The 26,155-nt window shown below is 36.6% G+C and overlaps 1 protein-coding gene across 1 annotated transcript; it reads right to left on the bottom strand.

The window, feature by feature from the left end:
- Positions 1-1,352: 1,352 nt before the first annotated feature.
- LOC123259038 (prominin-like protein) lies at positions 1,353-25,764 on the bottom strand. The gene is made up of 11 exons (XM_044719300.1): positions 25,654-25,764; positions 25,011-25,428; positions 20,671-20,938; positions 20,231-20,583; positions 20,030-20,151; positions 12,702-12,725; positions 12,282-12,577; positions 11,111-12,032; positions 10,878-11,036; positions 10,682-10,803; positions 1,353-2,136 (listed from the first exon to the last, which is right to left on the bottom strand). Exons 1-11 carry the CDS (start codon positions 25,762-25,764, stop codon positions 2,130-2,132), a joined length of 2,802 nt encoding a protein of 933 aa, XP_044575235.1. The 3' UTR covers positions 1,353-2,129.
- Positions 25,765-26,155: the final 391 nt, after the last annotated feature.

Below are 26,155 nucleotides of genomic sequence, written 5' to 3' on the forward strand. Positions count from 1 at the left end.
CACATCTTAATATATGTATATATATATATATATATATATATATATATATATATATATATATATATATATATATATATATATATATATATATATATATATATATAAACTTTTGAACCATATGTATTTTCTGACTCAGCTCGTCAAGTCGGAATATAGCAAACTTTTTTAAAAGTTCCGTCATGAGGACCAATGCAATAGTTAGATTTCTATGAAATCTACTAAAAATTAGGAAAACGGTTGACCCTAAAGGCCATCCCTGCAACTTCCCGCTAATTCCATACTTAAGCACTCAAAATTGCATTCATTACGTTTTTGAGCTCTTCGAGTTCAAAAGACTGATACCAGTTAAATAAAACATTATTTTGTGAATTTTTAAACCGCAACAACTTCTGAATGAATAAACCGATTTTCACGCGGTTGGCGGCATTCGACGCAGTTTTTAAGCCTCATGAAGAAAGTTTAAATTGATTGAACTAGGAATTTCGAAGTAATTCACACACACACACACACACACACACACACACACACACACACACACACACACACACACACACACACACACACACACACACACACCATCGCGGGAATAGTCAGGAAAGCTTCCTAGGACCTCAAAACGTCGAGATCTGATGAAAACTCGATTTTCGAAAAACGGAGTAAAATCAATAACTTCCCGATTTTTGAAAATTTTCAATTTTCCTTAGCGGGAATTTAAAAATAAAATAAAATAATTAAAAAAAAAAAAAGTTTCAAGTTTTCTTGAGATAACTTTCAAAATTTTCAACCAATTGACTCAAGACATTACAAATACTTATACTTGAAAAACTGGGTTGAATGCTGCAGGCAAAATCAAAGATGAATGACGCGTTTAAAAGATATTGTTGGTTGAAAATCTCAATAAATGTTGGTCTGAAACAATTCTCAGATTTTGAGCTCAAAAAGCTCAAAAATCAACCAATGAAATTATTTCAACTTTTTAGTAATTAATAGATATCAAGCGTAACAATATTTCAATTCAACTTTAAGGATACTTTTTTGTTGATCTCATAATACAAAAAAATATCAAATTTCATAGTATTATAAAATGATTGGCTTAGCTCACATTATCACCTCCCTGATTAAAAATACTGATTGAAAAGTATTGGGAATCAGTCACCCCATGTAAACTGTATATCTATATATACATGAAAAAGAATTCAAAGTATTCAAAAGTATTCAAATTTCATCATTTTTAATCCTTTTCAATCAATATTTTTAACCAGGGCTGCTTTTATACTTTTGATGACCATAATTTTCTTATATAGTTTGTGCTGAAGGTTTTGTTTCTATATTCACAAACATTGTACACCAAGTTAATTTCTCTAATATTTATTTTAAAAAAGTTTTTTTTCATAAATATACAATTCATTTTTAAAAAGCGAACATCCAATTCATACATAAACTATGCATACTAATTGCAACATGAAAGTTTACTTTAAAAACTTTTTTTACTCATGTGTAGACACAAAATTACATCGTTTACAATACCAGACGTAGTTTTAATGGAAACACGGTTACTTGTGACCAATTTACGATAAGTTTTAAAGGACTTTGATCAGTGTTACTTTTAAGTCATTAAAATTATTATTACAATTAAAATGTTTCAAAAACTTACATAATAATAATAAGTCTTAAAGAAAACGAATGATGTTATATTTACACGACATATTTATCAAAAAATTATTACCAGTCTTGAAAATTAATTTTATAGGATAAATTATTATATTTATTTAAATCAAGAAATCACTTATGAAAATCATGTAACGTATAACAAAGTATGTACATAATCGTTAAATAATTATTGCACTCCGGCTTAAGGTGTACAGTTTTCTCTTAGCTCCGTTTTCAAGTTTTGTTCAATATTTTGAGTATTTTTTCTTCCTATATCTTCATTATTCGAGTACACATTCATCACATAAACAAGAGTTGTGCCATGTCACATACATAAAATTTCATGGTGATAAATATGTTTAAGAATAAATATCAGAAATACTTGTTAACTCGTAGTATAGCTATAAATGCCAAATAGATAGTGACGAGCTATTTTGTACATATTTATTTATTTTTTATTCGTCATTCATAATATTAATTCAGTACCTGGAAGAAAAAGATTATGTATCAGTATATAATTTCTGTACCCGTTTGTAGTAGGTTTACTTAGTCAAAGATATATATTTTTTTTTTTCCTAAATGATGTATATTTGTTTAAAGCTATCTGGTAAAATACCTGGTACTTGAACAAGTTTATAATATGCATATAATAACTACAAATTATTAAACATAATGTAAAAAATATTCAAATTTAATATTCTTCTTATAATAATATTACTGGGAAATCAGCTAGAAATACATTATTTCGATGTTTCTTTAATTAAAAAAAAAAAAAAATGCTTATATATAATAGGCAATAGTTTCTACATCGGATCATAAAATTATTTTTGGAATTTAATTTTATCGTCTAACTTTTCCAGTAATGGAAAAACCGTTTTGACACATATACTCATTTAAATATGGTAACCAACTATTACAGCTTGTCTAAAAGGACTATTCAAGTATATACGACTGTATTTTTAGTGAATTTTGAACGTCTCGGAAAAATTTCTTATCATCGTTATTTTCAACTTCCCGCTAAGAAAATTGAAAATTTTCAAAAATCGGGAAGTTATTAGTTTTACCCCGTTTTTCGAAAATCGAGTTTTCATCAGATCTCGACGTTTTGAGGTCCTAGGAAGCTCCCCTGACTATTCCCGCGAGGGTGTCACTATGTCTGTATGTAGTGTGTGTGTGTGTGTGTGTGTGTGTGTGTGTGTGTGTGTGTGTGTGTGTGTGTGTGTGTGTGTGTGTGGTGTGTGTGTGTGTGGTGTGTGTGTGTGTGTTTTTTTTTTTTTAGGGGGGGAATCCTTTTTACGGATTCTAGGCATAGCTGTTTGGCCTGGATATGTGGCGACTCGACGCAGCGTCATACTAAAACTCGACGCTGACGCCCCTACCCACTAAACCCTAAACCCCTTTCTCTTCTATCCTCTGATCCCCCATGGTACCGCCGTAAGGCATTTCTTCGCGGGGGGAGGAATTAGCTGCCGCTCTTCCTTCTGGTGGCTAAGATGTTATTTCTTCCTTCTAGATTCTGTCTTTCGCTCTTTTCCTCTCAGTGGATCGCAACTCGGTAAGCACTTTTGTAGCAAAAGTGCTTGTGGCGTTCCAGGCAGCTTCTGACGACAACATTGCTTCTACTATTGACTCTGGTTGGGTTCTCTTTTTCAGAATCTTCCCCAACTCATCGCGCTGTTGGTTGAAACGTGGACACACAAAGAAAACATGCTCCGCATCTTCATTGACCCCTGGACAGGACGGGCACTCTGGGGTATCATCGTGCTTAAAGCGGTGAAGATACTTCCGGTAACATCCGTGTCCTGATAACATCTGGGTTAAATAAAAGTTGATCTCACCGTGACTCCGGCTGAACCACACATCAATCCGAGGTATGAGACGGTACGTCCACCGACCTTTCTCTGAAGCATTCCAGTCTTGTTGCCATCTTGCGATGCTGTGTTGCCGTTCTTCCCTTCTAAGTTCTTCAGGGCTCAGTGTGGTTGACCTTTTTCGTTGATATAGGTTCCGTCTTTCCTCAGCTAGGACTCTGAGAGGCAGAGTACCGGAAATAACACACACTGTGATTTCTTGTTCGCCGACTTTCAGCTTAATGGTCTCTACCACTTTTCTGCTGGTAATAAGTACTGCCTCAGTCTTGTGTTGCGCCAGTTGCAGGTTCACTGCGCCCATCCACCGGTTAACGTACTCAAAAGTGAGATCGAACATATGATTTATCTCGTCAAGGTGTTTGGCAACGATCACTACGGCTACGTCATCTGCATATGCTACGAGTTTGACGTTTCTTGGCAGAGTTAGTCTTAATAAACCGTCATACATAATGTTCCACAGGAGCGGGCCTAGAACTGAACCTTGTGGTACCCCTCCAGTAATATCATACTCCCTCGGACCGTTCTTCGTGTCATACTTCAGGACCCTATTTTCAAAGTAGCTTGCTACGATCTTAAGCAGGTATTCTGGTACATTCTTCTCTTGGAGGGCCTGCATGATGCATTTCCAATTGGCGGAGTTGAAGGCGTTTCTGATGTCTAGTGTCGCCACCAGGCAATACTTCTTCGTTCCACCTTTCCATCTGGTTCCTGCGATTGCTTCCTTGGCCGAATCAACAACCTGCTTGATTGCGTCCAGGGTTGATCGTCCTTTCCGGAATCCATACTGATTGTCTGCCAGGAGTGGGTCGACTACTGTTTCAATTCTCTGGTGAATTATGCGCTCAAATATCTTACCCGCCGTATCTAGCATGCAAAGTGGTCGGTAAGATGACGGTTCTTCTGGTGGTTTCTTCCCTTTAGGTAACAGTACCAATCGTTGCTGTTTCCACTTACGAGGAAAAGTCCCCTCCTTGAGGCATGCATTATAAGCGTCGAGGAATAATGTTGGAACTGCCTTTATGATGGTTTTCGAGGCTGAATTAGGGATTCCGTCCAATCCCGGCGCTTTATTATTCCCTACAAGGTTACAGGCCTCCAGCAGTTCTTCTTTAGTGACAGGTGAAATGTCGTCCAGTTCGCCTGGCGCCAACTGGTAATCGAAGTTGCGTTGCTGTGGGAACAGTGCAGTGACGATTTTCTGAAGAAGTTGAGGACACGTAGGTGATGGCATTTGTTGTTTTTTCAGGTGGGTCATAACCACCTTATAAGGCCTACCCCACACGTCTTTATCCACCTCGTATATAAGCTCTTTCCAGCATCTTCTTTTGCTCTCTTTGATGGCTTTATTCAGTTCACGACGCGCCTTTTTGTACTCTGCGATCAGCTCCACTGAGTTGAGCCGTTGATAGCCGCGCTGGGAGATTCTTCTCTTTCTATGACACTCTTTACGGAGGACGCTGATGTGGTCGTTCCACCAATGCACCGAAGGTCTCGAATTTATGCCACGTTTACGAGGCATACTGGCATCACAAGCATGTGTTACTCTCCTCATCAGGTCCTTAGTATGTTGTTCTGCACATCCAGTGTTGATCGGATCACCATCGAGGGCTATTAGCAATGCTTCTGGGTCAAAAGATTTCACCTTCCAACCAACGATGTTAGACTGCTTGATTGGTCTCTTGAGGTTCTGGTCGTTTGATATTTCCCAGAATATCGCATGATGGTCGCTGGAAGTGTAGATGTCCAACACTTTCCAGTTGTAGTCACCTCTAGCAAGGCTATTACTGACAAAAGTGAGGTCTACAATTGAGCTTGCGTCACCTTTGGTGTAGGTCGGCGTATCACCACTGTTGAGCGAAACTACATCTAGTGTAGTAAAGGCCTCTAGTAGTGCTTTCCCTCGTGCGTTGGTATGTTTGCTGCCCCAGTCAACTGCCCAGGAGTTGAAGTCTCCGGCTATCGCTACTGGATGGTATTGCTTCGCATCTTCAGTTAGTCGATCCAAGAAATCAGTGAAGTCAACAATGGAGAGGCTAGGTGGTGCGTAGCAGCTATAGAAGCGGATGCCCTCTACTGATACTGCTACAAAGCTGGCATTGCTGTTGTCGACTGCATTTTGGAAAGGGAGCTTGCCACATGACAGCTTTGGATGTGCTATCAGATTCCCAGGGTTGGGTACTCAGGTGTTTATATGGCTCTGCTATTAGTACCAAGTCAAGCTCTAATTCTCGCACGGATTGCATAAGCAGGTCATGCGCTGCCTCACAATGGTTGAGATTGAGCTGTAGTATCCTCATGGTTGTTTGTTCGTCAACTTCTGAGCCCCTCCTGAAATACCGGGCACCTGTGGGTGCCGGCATGGTGAGCCACGTCCTTTGCTCCTTGCTGCTCAGCACATATTGCACACTTGGCAGGATTTTTACAGTCAGAGATACGGTGCCCTTTTTGTCCCCATCTGATGCAGAGTTTAGACCGGTCTACTTGGCTTTTACATTGGGACCCAACATGTCCGAAGTGCCAGCATTTAAAGCATTGGACTGGTCTTCTAGTTGCTCTTATTCGGCAATTGACCCAGCCAATCCTTATTTTGCCGCTTCCTTCCAGTAGCTGTTGTGCTCCAGCTGCTGGTAGTGTCACTGTAGCCGTTTGCGTACCTCTGTAGGCCTTACGGATCTTGATAGCCTCTAGTGGTATTTCGCAAGTTTCTCCGGTTTCCGTTTTCAGGGCAGTCTGAATGTGCTCCTTCGTCGTGTCATCATCAATGTCTCGGATCTCGATGGTCTCCTGCGGTCCTTTGCAGATTACTTCGGCCTCTTTTTGAAGAATATCCATGATGGTCTTTTGCAAGGCTTGGCCTTTGTCGATACTCTTCTTTGAGAGCGTAATCAGCAGGTCCCCAGTTTTGGTTTTGTGGATCTTTTCCACGGTTGTGCGGACCTGTTCGTCAGGGACGGCCTGCTTTATACTACGCAATATTTCGGCGTACTTCTCCTTCTCGACCGGACGGATGATCAGAGCGTCAGGCCTGGTCCATTTTCGCGGTTTCTTCCGCTTAGGTTCCGGCCGGGGCTCGTTCGGCGGTTGCTTTGGGAGTTGCTCTCTAGCTAGCCTTCTCTTCTCCTTCTTAGACTGTACTTTTTCCCAGTCAGTCGTCTTCTTAGGTTCGTCGACCTGCCCTGCCAGTCGTTGGGGAGGGCTTTTTTTCAAGTCCTTCTTCTTTGTGACTTTATCGGTTGGCTCTGGCGAGTTTCGGTCCTTTCTCTTTCCAGGCCTTGTGTCAGTTTCACCCTTGTCTTCAGCGACTGATTCACCATCACCTTCAGCTCCGGTGTCCATTGCTTCGTCAGTCACGACGACAGCCTGACAGGCTTTCTCCGGTGTAGCATGAGAAATGCGCTGCGATGATGAGCGCCACTCCTCATCCAGCTTCTCAAACCTTTGAAGGGCGTTAGTTACACCAGTCATCTTAGATTTTATCTCTTTGTGAATGTTGACCTTTGGTTGGACGAAATCATTCAGCTCACTGATCATGTGTGTGTGTTTTGAGGACGTTTTGAGGTCCTAGGAAGCTTTCCTGACTATTCCCGCGATGGTGTGTATGTGTGTGCGCGCGCGCACGTGTGTGTGCGTGCATGTGCACGTGTGTGTGCGTGCGTGTGTGTGTGTGTGCGTGTGTGTGTGTGTGTGTGTGTGTGCGCGTGCGTGCGTGTGTGTGTGCGTGCGTGCGTGTGCATGTGTGTGTGTGTGTGTGTGTGTGTGTGTGTGTGTGTGTGTGTGTGTGTGTGTGTGTGTGTGTGTAAGTATGTAAACCTCTTATAACTTTTGAACGTTTAAACCGATTTCATCGCGGTTGGTGCCATTCGAAAGGGCTTAGCCAAACTTAGATTTTGAATACAATTTGGACTGATTCGGACCGATGGATTTCGAAAAATCTAAAAAAAATTGTAAAAAAAAATTTTTTCAAAAATGGTTTTTTTGGAATAACTTTTAAACGGCTTTATCAATCAACTCCAAAAACTAATCAGCTCTTAACATCAAAAAACCACGTTGATTTTCGCTAATCCGGTCAAAATCGGTTGATTCGTTCGAGAGATATCGTGCAGGAACGAAAACCCAAAAAAGTTTTTTTTTAATTACTCCGAAATTTCTAGTTTGACCAATTGAAACTTAGAAATTTTTTATGAGGCTTAAAAAACTGCGTAGAATGACGCCAACCGCGTACAAATCGGTTCATTCATTCAAAAGTTATTGCGGTTTGAAAATTCAAAAAATAGTGTTCTATGAAACTTTTATCAGACTTTTGAGCTCAAAGAGCTCAAAAGCATAGAAAAGGTATCTTTTTGAGCTTGGAGAGCTCAAAACAACACACAGATTGTATTTTTGAGCTCGAAGAGCTCAAAACTTCGTAGGTGCAATTTTAAGCGCCCAGGTATTAACGGAATTAGCGGGAAGTTGCAGGGGTGGCCTTTATTCAATTCATGTTTATTTGCCAAAATAATAGTTGAATACATTTTATTCTAAAATATGTTCAAGTACTGGGTACATTATCTTATTCTGTGTTTTAAATGTTGTCTTGATTAATCGTCTCTACAGTTTTTGTATGAATTCCGATTCATTCTACACGATAAAAATCTTAACTTCGGCTTTTATTTTCGTTTTTACGTCAATTAAACTGCAATTTACAGTATTTTTTTTTTTTATTATAATTACTGATGGCAATTCCATTAGCTGTATTGCTTTAGAGCGGAGGTTTTTACATGGAAGAAAATGGCTAAAAATTTTAGAAAATTCAACAGGAAATGCATGAAATTTGATTATACTAGTCCATCAAACTTAAAAAAGAATGACCTATTCACAATTTTTATATTTTAATGATTTTGAATATCTGCCATAAAAATCATAACCATAATTTTAAATTTTCCTTACGGAATCTCTAAAAATTATTACTCAGTATCATAGATTCAGTAATTGATTGATTCTACATTACTGCAGCGATCTCTTTACTAAATGTAATTCTCTTTTAATAGTACCAAGGTAATATAACTTCTTAAGTCATATTCTTAGGGGGGGGGGGGGAGAAAGAAGCCATATTTCTTAATCAAATAGTTTCCGTACTGACTAACTAGGAGTAAGAATTAATAAAAATCTGATATCAAAATACAATGATTAATTATTCTTAACTAACAGAGTTAATTTCTCCATATTACTTTTGGCTTAAATATATTACCTTGAATTTGTACACGAGTTCTCTATCCACTGACCTATCATACTTTTGCTTAAATATCAAGCGGTATTATAATTTTTACAGAGCGCTTGACTACTGTTATTATGCTGGCATTATTATTTTTGTTTTACGTCATAATTCTGTGAAGACGTTTCAGATTTATCGAATTTGTAATCGTTAAGACAACTAATTCAATCAACACTTTTTCATCAAAATTATGACTTTCTATTGTAAATCAATAAAATATATTTCCAGAATTTTAATAATAATATCTGTTAGCTATAATTATACTCATATCCGATTTATTATTCAATACATGAACTTTAGTCCAAAATTGTTTTAGTTTTATGTTAAATCACAATATTTATACCTAGTTACCAATAACTATTGAGTTGTACCACATTTATTCTATACTATGTTAATTTTAAGTTTTATTTAATAAATATTTCTCGAAACTTTTTCAAACTGTCTCAAATCTTAAAATAATTAATTATAAATTTATTTGCATTACGTGATCTCTTATACATTCCTAAATTGAAATAAAATTCTTTTTCAATCGAAAAAACATAATTTTTTAGTTTTAGAATAATGTTATAATGTCTCAACGAATATTTTTTTAAAATGATTCGTGATTTTGTAAAATACAACATTCTTTTTGGTCATAATGTTTTTATCATTTTTCATCGAACCATTGGCAAGTTATAAGAAAATAAAATTTTTTAAACATGAAAACAGAAAATTGCAATCATAGATCTCTTAACCTTAATATTACAAGCTTAAACTTTCAAAATATTTTCGTTTTATGATCTTGGTCATTATTTCGGCTTATTCAAAATATGAGGGAATAAATGAAGATATACACATCGATAAATATATTTTAGAGTGCTTTCAGGTCCAGAATAGCGAAAAGTTTTAAGGATGGCCAGCAAGACCAAACGTTCTCCGATTTTTTGAAGTGAAACTTCTTTATCGATGTATGAGAGAAATTTTATAGCAATGTAAAAAAAATCGTCACGATTTTCAGTTACGCGCCATGATGTTTTTTTTAGCGAAGTAAAGAATAAATCTAGTAAACATTATTAATTCTCAAAACAATTAAAAAAAAAAAAATTAAATAATCATTTAAAAATAAAAGAAAACACAATTTCAAAATAAAAATATATATACGTACATCTTTTTTAATTATTCGTTTTTAATGATTTACTTATTCATTTTTAATTCTATAAAATCATTGCATGTCTACAAGATTAACTGTCATTATATAATTGTATTACTTTGAATAGATAATTCCAATTATTTACTCATAACTTGTGTAAATTGAGTAAGTTATTAAATATCTGCTTTGAAGTATTTTTACTAAGTTATGACATGAAATATGAATATTAAAGTTCGTTATATAATTTTTGTAAACTGATTAACTAATTTTTAGATTAAATAATGGCAGAGTTTAAATAAATGACAATAATGGTAATTATGATGCGATCATAATTGATGAAATACAATAATTATAATGAGCAATGATAAACTGAATTACTCATATTATTTGTATGCATGTCTATAGTAATAACATAGCTTTAATTTAACACGAAAAAAATTTGTTTCTTAGCCTTATCTACCCAATTTCTATGAAGTTGTAAATAGTAGAAAAATGATATGTCATAAAGAAGTTTCACTTCTTACTTGTGTACTCTGGTACACAAACATTTTTTTTTTTTTTTTTTTTTTTAGTTTTTGACATTTTCATATGGAATGACAGAACGATCAAAAATCTTGAATCATTGGTATCAATTTGATATTTTGCAAGAATTAGTGAAAATTACAGATATATTAACTTTATACATGTATTCCAAGTTTCCAACTTCAGCACATTCATTAGTGATTTATATTAATATTCTTTTTTTAATAATTACAATAAAAAATATAACGAAATACTTACGATTCAACAAGAGGTCCAGGATAAGGATCCGATTTCTGATATAACGCACTCAATTTAACACATAAAACTACAGTCGGTAAGAATAAAATAAGACACCAACCTACGCTGACCCAAAATCCATTCTGTAATAAAAAATAAAAATTTTATTAATAATATAGTTCAATATTAACATTAAAAAATTTATTCAAGAGCTTACGAATGGATCAAGGATTCTATTGCACCCATCAACAATTGTAGAATTGTAAGCATTCGAAACAGGACCACATCGACCAATCGTATCACGTGCAGTTTTTATTAAATGTTCTAAAAAGCCGTTTACTTGATGTAGAAATGCTTCTCCAAACTTAGTAGCAAGCTATAAGTTTTGAAAATTAATTAGAATACAAAAAAAATTTTTTTTTTTAGTCAATTTACAATAGTTATACCTACAATTTGTACATATTTTGGACCATCTTTATTTAAAAACTGTTGTGCTACCATTACTTCACTAACTAAATTATGAATAGCTTCCGACATAGAACCATGATTGAATTTGATGTGTTCTTGAAGTTCAAGAGCACTCGTACTAAGTTGTTCACTTAATAATGTCATCGGTAAAATTAAATCTTTATGATAATGATCTAAATCATGAGCATTTTTAAGAAGACTGTCAGTAATATTTGCTTGACTACTTGGTAATGCAGCAGCTATTCGTCGTAACTCAGTTCCAAGATGTTCTAAATTAACATTTGTAATATTATCTTTCAAAAGTTCTGCATACTGATAAAATTTAATGTCACTTAATCCACTTTGAGCTAAGTCATTTAATTTAGATGTAGCACTTTCGGTGAGTATTACAATGCCTGGAGAAAGATTTATCATTTCACGTAATTGATCGATTGTACTACTAATTGCATAACGATCAACAAAATTTTTAAGTGAATCTAGTTCCATTAAATATTTTAATTTCAACACGTTGTATAGAGTTTCATTTTTATGACAATGTGTTACAATCCAGCTTAAATTAATATCAGCCTCTAAATTATTGGGATAAAGTAATTGCTTAACTTGAACCAACTCATCAACCAATTCAAATATATGGTTGTCTTTAGGATTTTGTAAAGGTTCACAAATTGCACGATGTGACATTACTCCAATTATCATGAGCACTGTAGTGATAACTATCAAGATACTTGTCAATAAGAATATTATCCATACTGCTATCATTAAAAAACGTCCACCAGTTCCTTTGTTACAACAATCATCACCAAATCCATCAGGACGCTTCCCACAAATACCACATAATAATCCAAATGTTAGCAGTGTGAATATCGTTAATAACACACTAGATACACCAAGACCAAAATAATACCTGCAACAAAGAAATTATTAGCATTTTTATATAATATTTGATGTTAAAAAGAAAGCATGCTCCCTCCATAGCGAATTTTTATCAATTTAACAATTATTGAACTCTCACGACTGGAAATTCGTTTCCGCATCTGGGTATTGATAATGTATAAAGCTAACACATCAAAAAATTTAGAAATTGAATGTCTTGTAACATGAAGCGGTTTTTTGTATTTGAATTCGCTATGGCTCACATAAACTATAAAGTAACCTGTAAATTGAGTATTCTTCAATATTATCTTGAGCAATTTTTAAATGAGGAATATAAACTTTAGTTATCTCCTTATTAATTTTATCAATAAGTGAAGTTATGTTTTTAGATGCGCTAGCCAATGAGCGCCCAGCATTTTCAATACTTGCACTAACAACTGGAATTGTTTCATTTACAGCCTGTTGAATATTTCTTTGAATTTTTAGAAAAGTTTCTCTGCCTTGACTGACTTCCGATACGATATTTCCTTCCATTAGAGATGTTATATTACGTAGTGCTAAAGTTACATCAGGAAGCTGAAAATATTTGCATATTACTATCAATTAAAAAAATATTGCAATTTAATATATTTAAATAAAAAAATTGTAATTAATAACTTGAAATAAAAAAAAATAATCTATAATATGAATATTTTGTCACCTTCGGAAAGTATTGGTCCATATACTGCATGAAAAAAAATATATTATAGACTTTTAATTCAAAAAGTATCTGTACTTCAAATTGTAAATCGTAAATTTAAAAAGTAAAGTTTCATGCATAAGTCATTTATTTAAATTTGAAATCGTAATGATTAAAGCCAGTCGAAATAAAACAAATTCACCAGTCTTAAAGGGGTAGATGCACTTAGAATTTTTGAAAAATTGATTTTTTTTTATTTTCTTAAAGTATGATATTTTAAGAATATTCTCTGAAAATTTCAAGTCAATCCGATGAATAGTTTTCAAGATATTTAGTAATTACTGAAGCAACATTAAACCTCTCGGTTGTGGCTAGAGCAGGTAGCGGACGGTAGCTGCAAGCACCCGGGTTTGTCACGCCTATTATCTTGTATGAATAGAATAATTTCAAGTATAAGATGGAAAATTTTTGGTTAAATTTCATTTTACACTTGACATTGGAAGTGAGTAGTCGATACATTGATTGCGGACCCAATTCTCACCGTTACACGGAAAATAGAGATTCAGAACGAATAAATTTAGCGAACAGGCGGGCAAACGAGAATACCCGCGAGGGCAGAATGCTTCGAAGACAACACCAGCTAGATGTTTTAGAAGTTTCAAAATCTGTAGAAGCTCTATTATATGGTCCAGGTATTGATGATTCACAGATTCAATATTAATATCTAAATAATTCTATTAGGCTAAAAATTTTATGTGATAAACGAGTGTAAGCTAGTCGGACTAAATTTTTCTAGCAAAAATTTTTCAAAGTTTAATAACTCGATGAATATTGAATTTAACCAAATTTTGTAAAGAATACTTTCGCTTTAAAAATTCTTAAAATACACGAAAATAAAAAATCAATTTAAAAAAATGAAATTTTTCAAAGAAATTATTTAAACAATTAGCTATAAACAATTAAATGTTCAAATTATCAACAAAAAAATGTGATATTCGGATTCAACAGATAAAATTACGCAAAATTTAACTTTTTCCATTCAATTAGATACTTAACATCAAAATTAAACAAGATCTACTTTTAAACAACTTTAAACGCGTTTTTATCAAAACTGTGTTTTTCCATTCGGTGACTAATATAATTCGAAAACCATTCGGTGGATATTGATGAAATTTTAATATTATCTTTTTGGCATTAAGAACTAGTCTTTAATCGAAGGATATTGATTTTTGTTGACAATTACTATATTTTTTAAACAATTAACTTTTAACTTTTTATCGAAAATCAGAGTCCAAAGTTTCAAATGCCACCATTTTGTAAATTTTCAAAAAAAAAAAAGCCTCGATTAAAGACTGGATTTATTATTAAACTAAAGGTTTCACCTTGGTTTTTCGAATTCAGATGATCTAGAAGGCTGCTGTGATGGTCACCGCGAAGCACTACTCGCGGGAGAGGATCCAACCAATATGGCGATATTTTAATAAATAATATATATATATATTTTTTTTTTTCATAAATGTTAAGTTAAAGCATTGTATAAAAACTCTGTATAATTTATTTTGTAAAATAAACTTAATTACTGTAAAAAAATAAATTTTTTAAAATAGACCTTTTTTTACGCTTCTGAGTGCATCTACCCCCTTAACTGATCGGGCATTTTTAACTGTCAAATTAATACTACATTTTGAGACTTACAACAGATAAAAAAATCTAGAAAACGGTTGACCCTAAAGGCCATCTCTGCAACTTCCCACTAATTGTAATATTATAGTTATATAATATATAGTGTAATTATGTTATGTAATATATAGTGTAATATATATACGTGACTGAATAAAGTAGCCAGTACTTGTCTCGGATAGCTTAACTGGTAGAGCCCTTGGCGCGTAACCGAGAGATCTGGGTTCGATTCCCAGTCTGGGCTGTCTGATTATTTTTTCAATTACGGAAAAATTCCCACTGAGTAGGTCCCCCCTTTCCCCTATCCGTTCTTTCCCAACTCCCTTAAAATTTGCTTTAATATGGCTCTTTACCGTAAGATGGACGGTGGCGTTGTTTGCTCGGTGGGTCTTATATACGTGACTGAATAAAGTAGCCAGTACTTGTCTCGGATAGCTTAACTGGTAGAGCCCTTGGCGCGTAACCGAGAGATCTGGGTTCGATTCCCAGTCTGGGCTGTCTGATTATTTTTTCAATTACGGAAAAATTCCCACTGAGTAGGTCCCCCCTTTCCCCTATCCGTTCTTTCCCAACTCCCTTAAAAATTTGCTTTAATATGGCCATAATTTATAGCTAAATTTGTCATTAAAGACAAATTTGGGAACTGTGGAAATAAAGGATAAAGGGGGGAGGAGGGACCTTACTCAGTAGGAATTTTTCGGTAACCGAAAAAATAATTCAGACAGCCCAGACCGGGACTCGAACCCGGATCATTTGGTTACGCGCCAAAGGCTCTACCAGTTAAGCTATCCGAGACATTATCCGTAACTACCATTCCGTCACCTAATAAGACCTACCGAGTAATAAACACCACCGTCCATCTTACGGTAAAGAGCCATAATTTATAGCCTGGTTTTCATTGTATATATCCCACTGGTTTCCATATCTAAGCGCTTAAAATTGCACTTATAATTTATGACGTTTTTGAGCTCTTCTAGCTCAAAAATATAATTTATATGTTATTTCGAGCTCTCCGAGCTTAAAGAATTAGCTGTTCTAAGCTTTTGAGCTCTTTGAGCTGCAATTACTTCTGAATGAATGAACCGATTTTCACGCGATTGGCAAAATTCCACGCAGTTTTTTAAATTATATGATATACTATTGAACACAGACTGATCAAACCGAAAATTTTAGAGAAATTTGAAAAATTCACTTTTTCCGAATTTTTTCGACAACGATAACTCACGAACCAATCAACCAATTTTCACGTTCTTGGCGACGATCGACGTGGTTTTTTAGTCTCTAATAATTGTTTAATTTCATCAAAAACGATCCAAAAAGAAAAGTCGAAGTTATGTAAAAAAAAAACACTCTTTTCGAAATTTTTAGTTTTTGATAAGTCCCGAACGAATCAACTGATTTTGACGGGACTGGTGGCAATCGACATGGTTTTTCAAGTTTAAGAGCAGATTAGTTTTTTGAAAATTTTATTTTTGAGATTTCTCAAAATCTAGCGAAACGAATCGATTCAAATTTTTCACACACACCGAACACACACACACACACACACACACACACACACACACACACAACTTTAAACAGCAAGTGGAACACGTCAGTGCCAAAGCGTCAGTAGTGAGGGCTAGTCTCGCACGACTGATGCCGAACGTCGCAGGGCCAAAGCAGAGCAGGAGACTACTACTATCATCAGTTGTCACATCGGTGCTCACATATGGAATATCCATTTGGGCAGACGCGCTGAAGTTGCAAGAATCATGGAGAAAAGCTGGACCAGTATATCGACTGAGCGCTGTAAGACTAGCCAGTGCATTCCGCACGATATCAGAAGTAGCAGTGTGTGTCATTTCCGGAACTCTGCCGCTTAGAGTTCTAGCTGAGGAAAGACGGAACCTTTACCAACGAAAGAGGTCAACCACACTAAGTGCCGAGGAACTCAGAGCTGAAGAACGGCAGAACAGCATCGCACGATGGCAATCGCAGTGGGACGCCGCGACAACAGGAAGATGGACACACCGTCTCATACCGAAAATCGACATTTGGATAAACCGGAGTCATGGCGAGGTCAATTACTATCTGACGCAGATGTTGTCAGGACATGGATGTTTTCGGACGTATCTTTACCGCTTCAAGCATGATGATTCACCGGAGTGCCCGTCCTGCCCAGGAATCAATGAAGACGCGGAGCACGTTTTCTTTGAGTGCCCACGATTTTACCTACAACCAGAGACAATAGTAGAAGCAATGCTGTCATCAGAGGCTGCCTGGAACGCCGCAAACACGTTTGCAACAGAAGTCCTTATAGACTTGCGTTCCATCGAAAGAAAAAGAGCAAATGACAACAACTAGAAGAAAGGTAAAATAATACCTAATTACCAGAAGGAAGAGCAGTTGCTATATCCTCCCCCCACGAAGTAATGCCTAACGGCGGTTTCCATGAGGGATTAGAGGAAAGAGGAAAGGGGTTTAGGGTTTAGTGGGTAGGGGCGTTAGCGTCGAGTTTTAGTATGACGCTGCGTCGAGTCGCCACATATCCAGGCCAAACAGCTACGCCTAGAATCCGTAAAAAGGATTCCCCCCCCTAAGGGAAAAAAAAAAAAAAAAAAAACACACACACACACACACACACACACACCGAACACACACACACGCGCACGCGCGCGCGTGCTTACATACATATATACAGCCGCACGGACACCATCGCGGGAATAGTCAGGGAAGCTTCCTAAGACTTCAAAACGTCGAGATATGATGAAAACTTGATTTTCGCAAAACGGGGTCAAACCAATAACTTCCCGAATTTTAAAAAATTTTCAATTTTTCTTAGCGGGAAGTTAAAAAAATTCTCACAAAACTACAATGATTTTAACACCAGGTATTAATTTAAAAACAGTCTTGTTGGGTCTGACCAATCAGGCATTGAAATTTTGAATTTGAATGATACGAAGAAATTATTATTTTCAAAATTTGCCTTATTCTGATATCATCTACATTAATCACTTACAACATAATATAATATAATATGTAACATTTATTCACTTAAAATAATATAATTTGAACTTTGTCACCTTATAATTTCAAGAAAATAAGTTAATGTAACTTTTTAAATTAATGACCCATATTTGGATAATGGTAGTTAAAACTAACAATAAAAGAAAGAAGACAAGTTTTTACTTATTTATAATGTAATATTCAATAGTTTTGTAAAGAAATATCTGATAATAAAATTATTAGAATAGATAAATTATATATAATATAACTCTGCACGTGTCCAGCCTAAATCCCGCAATTCTTAACGGATCTTAATAGAACTTGGCATGTATATTTTTCAGACAATAATCAAAGTCACGTTCAAATATGAGTAAAATCGATCCGTTAGTTTAGGAACGGTAGGCAATTTGAAATTTTCAGAAATTAAAAATTTCGTAAGGTAAAGGGCCCAGTTTCTGACACTCTAAGAGTGACGGTAGAGGTTATAACACAATAATTATTACAATATTTAATTGGAGTAAATAATTTTTGCATCATAAAAAAATTTAGAATTTCTTGAAAAGATTATGAACGCGAATGAATGATATGGGACCAGTTTATAATTTAAATTAATGTTTTAAACAGTAACGTTGTAGGACCTAGTTTCTGACACTCAAAATTTCTTGTGTTGAAGTTTCTGACACTGACGTCGACCTAGATTCTGACACTCATTTATAAAAATTATTCATTATTGGTTAGGTTTACATTATTTAATTAAAGAAAATAAAATCATTCAATAAAAAATAAATCAAACTTGTATTATAATTAAAACACTTTTTTTATGTTAAAAAAAATTTTTAATGTCAATTTGACTCTGCGGTTATAAATAAAAGCATATTATTATAATATATTAAGGGGGATGGCCACTGTGAGGATCGAAAAAATAGGTGATTTTCGGGGATTTTTTTGACTGGGATAATGAAAGAATTTGGGGATCGGGTTTTTTTTTGTATTATGAAGTGTACATTGCAGATTATTCTCCTAAATTTTTATCGAAAAATATCATGTTATTATAAAGTTATTAACTTTTTTGTGGAGCACCAAAAAAATTTCCCCCTCCCTTATGCGATCTCTAACTCAAAAACGGATTATCTAAAACAAAAAAACGAAAAAGCGTTGTAATCTGCATGCGTGTGGTTATCATTGCACGTAGGGGATTTTGAAAATTCGGATTTAAAAAAAAATGGCGACATATTAAAAATTTTTTCGTTTTTTTCCTCATTTTTTTGGATTCAAATAGCCCTAAAAAATCTTAAAAATCAAAATTTCCAAAATCACCTACGTGGAACTATAGCTACTGAATAGACGAATATGGGGAAAAAAAAAATTGCAAATGGGTTCATATTTATGCGAATTACAGTTCTCATCAGTTCAAAAAAAGTAGTTTCGAGAAAAACGCGTTTTCGTCGGAGTGCCGCGCGTGTAAAGTCATTTGACGCGCTGTCACAAAAATGACTATAACTCGGAAAATATTCGGAATTTTGATACCAAACTCTAGATACATATTTTTGAATTTATAAACTTGGATTTAATAAAAAAAAAAAAATTTTTTTTTTTTTTAATTTCACAGTGGCTATCCCCCTTAAGTATAATAAATATAAATATTTAAATATTTCATTCAAACGTCAACAACCAAATAACCTCGATAATAGGTTTAAATTGGGGTGTCAATAACTGCGGCGTTCTTAAAAAAATGGACCTATTTATTGACACCCACATTTTAATACATTTAATGCATAAATGTGATTTAAAGTGATATATTATAATTAAAAACTAAATGATGTATAATTATTAACTAATTTATATAGTTTTTATTATATTTTTATACTTATATGATAAATAGTTGATTGATTCGATAGACGAACGCTGTTACGTATACTACTTAGAATATAGCTTAAAAATGGCTTCCACAGTCACTCAAGACTTAAAGAATTTTTTTTCTAAAGTTATTTTTTTTTCACGGTTGGAAATATAATTAATTACGTACATAATTAATTAATTTTAATTTTAAAAAAATTTATAAAACTCTTTAATGAAATGTTTTTTTTTAAATTCAAAATAACGTTAGAAGTGTCAGTAACTGGGTCAGTGTCAATAACTGGGTCTTTTACCTTACGTTCACTGCTTTTTTTTCAAATAACTATTGAACGTAATTGACATATTCATTTACAGTAAAAAATTCATGTGAAAGCTTATGAAATAAGCTTTAATTTCTATATTTCCACGAGTTTCTAAGTTGTAAATTTTTTATAATTTTGATGAAATTTTGCCATTGCAGTCATTTCGCGGATTTTACTAGTTTTTAGGAATGACGAAAAATTTATTTCCATTTCGGCTGTCGAATGGCCTTTTTCCACTGTTGTCACGTAATTTTCCAATTTCTCAATCCTATTGATTTTCAGAATTATATTACTATTTTTATTCAAAAATCTGCGTCAAATACCATTAATCGAATTAAAATTAAAAAAAAAACACCCGCTCAAAAGATATCATCATTCAAAAATTTCAAGAAATATTTTTCTCAGGTGATAACTATAAATATATTTTTGAGCATTTTCAACTCAAAAATGTATGATAAATTTCACACATAACCTGCACAGTCAAAAAAAAACAATTGAATTACTTCAATTACTATTACCCACCTTGTCGAAATCAACTTGTATTGACATCTGATTTATTTTATAATCATGTAATACTTGCTGACACTCATGATTTTTACATCCTGTTAATGTTTCTAGCAAATTTTTTTTAACACCTCGAACAACTATAACAAAAATAATATAATTACAACATAAAATCACTTAGAATCAAATAAAGCAATAAACGATAAATTAATATAGTACCAATATCTAATTGACTCGCATTAGTTCTCAAGTTCCGGGTGAGTTTATCTATCATTCGAAGATCTTGTCTAATAGTATCTAAACCAGAAACAATTTCATTTAAATTGGTCAATGATACAGCATGAGAATACGCTGCAAGTTCTTCGGTGACAATTTTTCCACTTGCTTGAAGAATATTGTTGAGCGTAATTTCAAGTTCATTATAATTTGTTGTAAGCAAAGTACTAATTTGTTTTTTAGTTGTAGTAAGATACAACTCAACATCTTTCAAATTAGTTTTAGCTCTGCTCGGTAAGTTTTCAATACCCTCTTGCATATATTCGTTGGTAACAAAAGCACAAACAACTCCAAATCTAAACAGATAAGTATTATTATTATTAATTGTAATTACAGTTAATTATTACATGATTCATAGAATCGTTAATCATTGTCATACTTACAATATAATTGTTGACACTCCAATAAGAAGAATGTTGAGAAATACTTTCCGACAATGATCATATTTTTTGTCAAATGGTTGACTTCTAGCCCCACAATTACCAGCACATCGACAACAACAGAAAAATAAACCAATACAAGGAATGATAGCAGCGAAAATTATTCCAATAATAGCAAGTCCACCTAGTCCACCATAATGAGTTACTAATATTTTCCACTGTTTTACGGGATCTGCAAACTCCAACCATCCATTCTTTACTGTGATTAGCCCTATGAAAATAAAAATATATAATTAATAGTGCTTTTGAATTTTATTCAAAATAAAAACCTAAAAAATGTGAATTATATCAAAAACTTGAAATTTTATAATACCGGCACACAAAAAAAAAAGTTGTCTGTAAATTGGATCGGACCTTCTTGCGGACATGTATTTCGAGCCGCTGAATCCGAATTTTAAGTCCGTTTGGCCCGGTCACCCTCCAGTTTTGAGTAAAATGCAAAAAACCTCAAAAAAAGGCAAAAAATTGCGAAAAACTGCAGTCACAACGATGAAAACATTCTTGTGGATCCGGATCAAGCATGATTCTTATGTATTTCAATTTACTGAATCTGAACGTCAAGATGATGGCAAATCTTGCTAACTACTATTGAAAAATACCAGAAGAAAACAGATAACGTAAAAAGAAACCACTGCATAGGTCATTTGAAGATAAAACAGTTTGATACAAACGAACGACAGTCTGAAATTCGAAACTATGGTTTCGTATTTCCTCCATGTGTGTGTGTGTGTGTGTTTTTTTTTTTTTTTTTGTTTTTTTTTTGTTTTAAGGGGGGGAATCCTTTTTACGGATTCTAGGCATAGTTGTTTGGCCTGGATATGTGGCGACTTGACGCAGTGTCATACTAAAACTCGACGCTAGCGCCCCTACCCACTAAACCCTAAACCCCTTTTCCTCTTTCCCCTAATCCCTCATGGAAACCGTTAGGCATTACTTCGTGAGGGGAGGATCTAGCTACTGCTCTTTCTTCTGGTAGCTAAGGTGTTATTTTACCTTTCTTCTAGTTGTTGTCATTTGCTCTTCTTCTTTCGATGGAACGCAAGTCTATAAGGACTTCTGTTGCAAATGTGCTGATGGCGTTCCAGGAGGCTCTTGATGACAACATTGCTTCTACTATTGTCTCTGGTTGGATTTTCTTCTTTAGGATCATCTCCAGCTCATCTCGCTGTGGGTAAAATCGTGGGCACTCAAAGAAAACGTGCTCCGCGTCTTCATTGATTCCTGGGCAGGACGGGCACTCCGGTGAATCATCATGCTTGAAGCGGTGAAGATACGTCCAAAAACATCCATGTCCTGACAACAACTGCGTCAGATAGTAATTGACCTCGCCATGACTTCGGTTTAGCCAAACGTCGATCTTCGGTATGAGACGGTGTGTCCATCTCCCTGTTGTCGCGGCGTCCCACTGCGATTGCGATCGTGCGATGCTGTTCTGCCGTTCTTTAGTTCTGAGTTCCTCGGCACTTTGTGCGGTTGTCCTCTTTCGTTGGTAAAGGTTCCGTCTTTCCTCAGCTAGGACTCTGAGCGGCAAAGTTCCGGAAATGACACACACTGCTTCCTCTGATATTGTTCGAATGAATGGTTGGGATGTGATTTCTTGGTCTCCGACGTTTAGATTGATCGTTTCCACTACTTTTCTGCTAGTAATAAGTACAGCCTCGATCTCCTATTTAGCCAGTTGTAGATTTACTGTGTCCATCCACTGGTTAATTCGCTCAAAGGTGATAGCGAACATATGTTTTATCTCATCAAAATGCTTGGCGACGATTACTACGGCTACGTCGTCCGCGTACGCTACCAGTTTGACATTTCTTGGTAGTTTCAGTCTCAGCAATCCGTTGTACATGACATTCCAGAGAAGTGGACCGAGAACAGAACCCTGCGGTACACCTCCAGTAACATCATACTCCTTTGGACCATTCTTCGTGTCATATCTCAGGACTCTATCTGTGAAGTAGCTAGCGACTATCCTTCGTAGGTATCCTGGTACGTTCATCTCTTGAAGGGCTTGCATGATGCAATCCCAGTTGGCGGAGTTGAAGGCATTTTTTATGTCTAAAGTTGCCACCAGGCAATACTTCTTCGTTCCCCCCTTCCATCTGGTACCGGTGATTGCGTCTTTGGCTATACCGACAACCAGGTTGATCGCGTCCAGGGTTGATCGTCCTTTCTGAAATCTGTACTGATTGTCTGCTAAGAGTGGATCGACAACTGCTTCTATCCTCTGGTGGATTATACGTTCCAGTATCTTACCGGCTGTATCCAGCATGCAGAGTGGACGATAAGATGACGGTTCTTCCGGTGGCTTTTTCCCTTTAGGAAGTAGTGCCAGCCGTTGTTGTTTTCACTTCCGAGGAAAAATCCCTTCCTTCAAGCAGATGTTGTAGACGTCGAGGAATAACGCTGGCGCTGTTTTAATAGATGTTTTCAAGGCAATATTAGGGATTCCGTCCAATCCCGGTGCTTTATTATTCCCGACGCGGTTACAAGCTTCCATCAGTTCTTCTTTCGTGACAGGTGGAATATCATTCAGTTCGTCCTGTGTCAACAGATAGTTGAAAACGCGCTGTCATGGAAACAGCGCAGTCACGATCTTCTGTAAGAGTTGAGGACACGTAGGAGACGGCATTGGCTGATATTTCAGGTGTGCCATGACTACCTTGTAAGGTCTACCCCACAAGTCTTTGTCGACCTCGTTGATTAGCTCTTTCCAGCAGTTCTTCTTGCTATCCTTGATGGCTTTGTTTAAATGTCGACGAGCTTTCTTGTATTCTGCGACTAGTTCCGCTGAGTCAGGCCGCCGATAACCACGCTGAGATATTCTTCTTTTCTTGAGACACTCTTTCCGTAGGAAGCTGATGTGTTCGTTTCACCAGTGCACCGAAGGTCTTTGGTTCATGCCCCGTTTACGGGGCATGCAGGTGTCGCAAGCCTGGGTCACTCTCTTCATCAAGTCCTTGGTCATTTCTTCTGCAGATCCAGTAGTAAGCGGTTCACTATTTAGGGCAGCTGCTAGAGCACCTGGGTCAAAGGATTTCACCTTCCACCCAACGATGTCAAGTTTCTTAGCCGGTCTTTTAGGATTCTGGTCCTTTGATACTTCCCAGAGAATCGCATTGTGATCGCTGGCCGTGTAGATTTCCATCACCTTCCAGTCGTAGTTTCCTCTGATGAGGCTGCTGCTGCTGAAAAAAGTAAGATCCACAATAGAACTTGCGTCTCCTTTAGTGTACGTCGGCGCATCGCCGCTGTTTAACAATACTACATCTAACGTAGAAAAAGCTTCCAGTAGTTCTTTACCTCGAGCGTTGGTGTGTTTGCTGCCACATTCCACTGCCCAGGCGTTGAAGTCTCCAGCTATTGCCACTGGGTAGTACTGCTTCGCGTCCTCCGTCAGTCGATCCAGAAAGTCCATGAATTCAACAATAGTGAGGCTAGGTGGTGCGTAGCAGCTGTAAAAGCGGATGCCATCTACCGATGCTGCTACAAAGCCGGCGCTGCCATTGTTAACGACACTCTGGAAGGGGAGCTTGCGACAGGAACATATGACAGCTTTTGTGGTGCAGTCAGTTTCCCATGGTTGGCCGCCGAGGTGTTTATACGGTTCCGATATAAGCACAAGGTCAAGCTTCTGTTCACGTACTGTCTGCATGAGCAAATCATGTGCCGCCTCACAGTGGTTGATGTTTAGCTGCAGTATTCTCATTTTCGTTAATCAGTTATCTTCTTGAGTGCCTCTTGGTATACTGGGCATCTGCTTGTGCCGGCATGATGGGCGTCATTCTCTGTACCGGGTTGATCCGCACACAGTGCGCATTTAGCAGGCTTATTACATTCGGCGATTTCGTGTCCCTCTTCTCCACATTTAATGCAAAGTTTGGAGCGGTCGACTCCACTTGTGCACTGAACCGCACGATGTCCAAAATGCCAGCATTTATAACATCGGACTGGTCTTAGTACTGTTCTAATACGACAATTGGTCCAGCCGATCCTAATCTTGCCGTGTTCTCCTACCACTTTCTGCGCTACCGTTGCTGCCAGAGTCACCGACGCAATTTGTGTTCTGCTACGTAAGACCTTACGAATTTTAATGGCCTCTACTGTTATACCACAATCGTTTCCAGCTGCCTCTTGTAAAGCTGTTAGAATGTCATCTTTAGTTCTAGTATCGTCAATATCGCGAATTTCCAGGTCTTCTTCAGGTCCTGTACTAATGACATTTGCGTCCTCCTTAAGTATTCCCGCGATAGTCTTCTGCAGGTCTTTACCTCTATCACTACTGCCTTTCGACAGCGTGATGAGAATGTTCCCTGTCGCGATCCTGCGTATCTTCTCGACTATGTTGCGGACCTGATCTGGGCGAACGTCCGCCTTGATCCGTGTAAGTATTTCAGAATACTTATCTTTGTTCGCTGGACGGATAATAAGTGCCTCCGGTCTCGTTGCTGTTCTTCTTGGGTTCTGGTTCGGCTTCGGTGGAGGCACCAGAGGTTTTTCTGGGGGCAGTTTCCTGCGCTCCTTCTTCTTGTCCTTTCTGGACTGCACCTTTTCCCAGCCTGGCTTCTTGTTCTGTTCACCAGAGTTTTGTGGAAGATCCTTAACCACTTCCTGCTTCTTGATGGGATGACCAGGTCCAAGGTCTTTCAGCTTCTTGGGAGTATGAAAAGCTCCGCTTTCGGGAGAACGAATTTTTCTTTTCAACTTCCTCAGGATGCAGCCGTCTTGGTCAAAGGATTCAGTCTCTGCCGTTGTGATAATTTCACTTTCTTCTTCAGCGACTGATTCTCCGTCACCTTCGGCTCCAGTGTCCATCGCTTCTTCAACAACCACTTGACTGTTTCTCTCCGATGTAGCACAAGGGGTGCGGTGTAATGATAAGCGCCATTCTTCGTCCAGTTTTTTGAAACGTTGAAGTGCGTTCACTACACTAGTCGTCTTGTTTTTTATCTCCTTGTGGATGTTGACCTTTGACTGAACGAAAACATTTAACTCGCTGGTCAGTTTCTCTAGGCGTTCCAACGCTTGTGACCGCTTCATTTCAGCGCTCGTTTCAATCGCTGCTTGTTGGGCATGTAGCCCGTTTCCACTCTTGTTTGTTTCCTGTGGGTTACTCATACTTTTTTGATTTACAAGCGCATCGTACGGAGTGGAGCGGGTTGTCATAACTAGGAACGGGTGTACCCTCGAAGATAGTACTCCTACCCCAGTTCCCTGAGGCCTAGCCGACACTTAGCCAGTCCCGGAATACAAGGACGGACTAGACTCGCTCGGAGCGGTGAAGATTCCGATCTCTAACACTCACTGCGTACTTCCTGATCAAGGCCCGAAGTGGCTGGCTCCTGATCCACTGCTGCAACTTTCACCTCGGCAGAGCAAGCTCACATCAGCCGTGGCCTGCATCGTCAGAAACTACGATACAGGTTCCGGA

Source organism: Cotesia glomerata, linkage group LG2, assembly GCF_020080835.1.
Source record: "Cotesia glomerata isolate CgM1 linkage group LG2, MPM_Cglom_v2.3, whole genome shotgun sequence".
Lineage (NCBI taxonomy): Eukaryota > Metazoa > Arthropoda > Insecta > Hymenoptera > Braconidae > Cotesia > Cotesia glomerata.

Excerpts from the sequence above, each read along its gene's own strand:
- LOC123259038 (XM_044719300.1), bottom strand. The coding sequence starts at position 25,764 with ATGAAGCGGTCACAAGCGTTGGAACGCCTAGAGAAACTGACCAGCGAG. Across the intron at positions 20,584-20,670 it reads GGAGTGTCAACAATTATATT|ATTTGGAGTTGTTTGTGCTT; the intron begins GTAAGTATGACA and ends TTATCTGTTTAG. Across the intron at positions 12,033-12,281 it reads GAAGAATACTCAATTTACAG|GTATTATTTTGGTCTTGGTG; the intron begins GTTACTTTATAG and ends TCTTTGTTGCAG.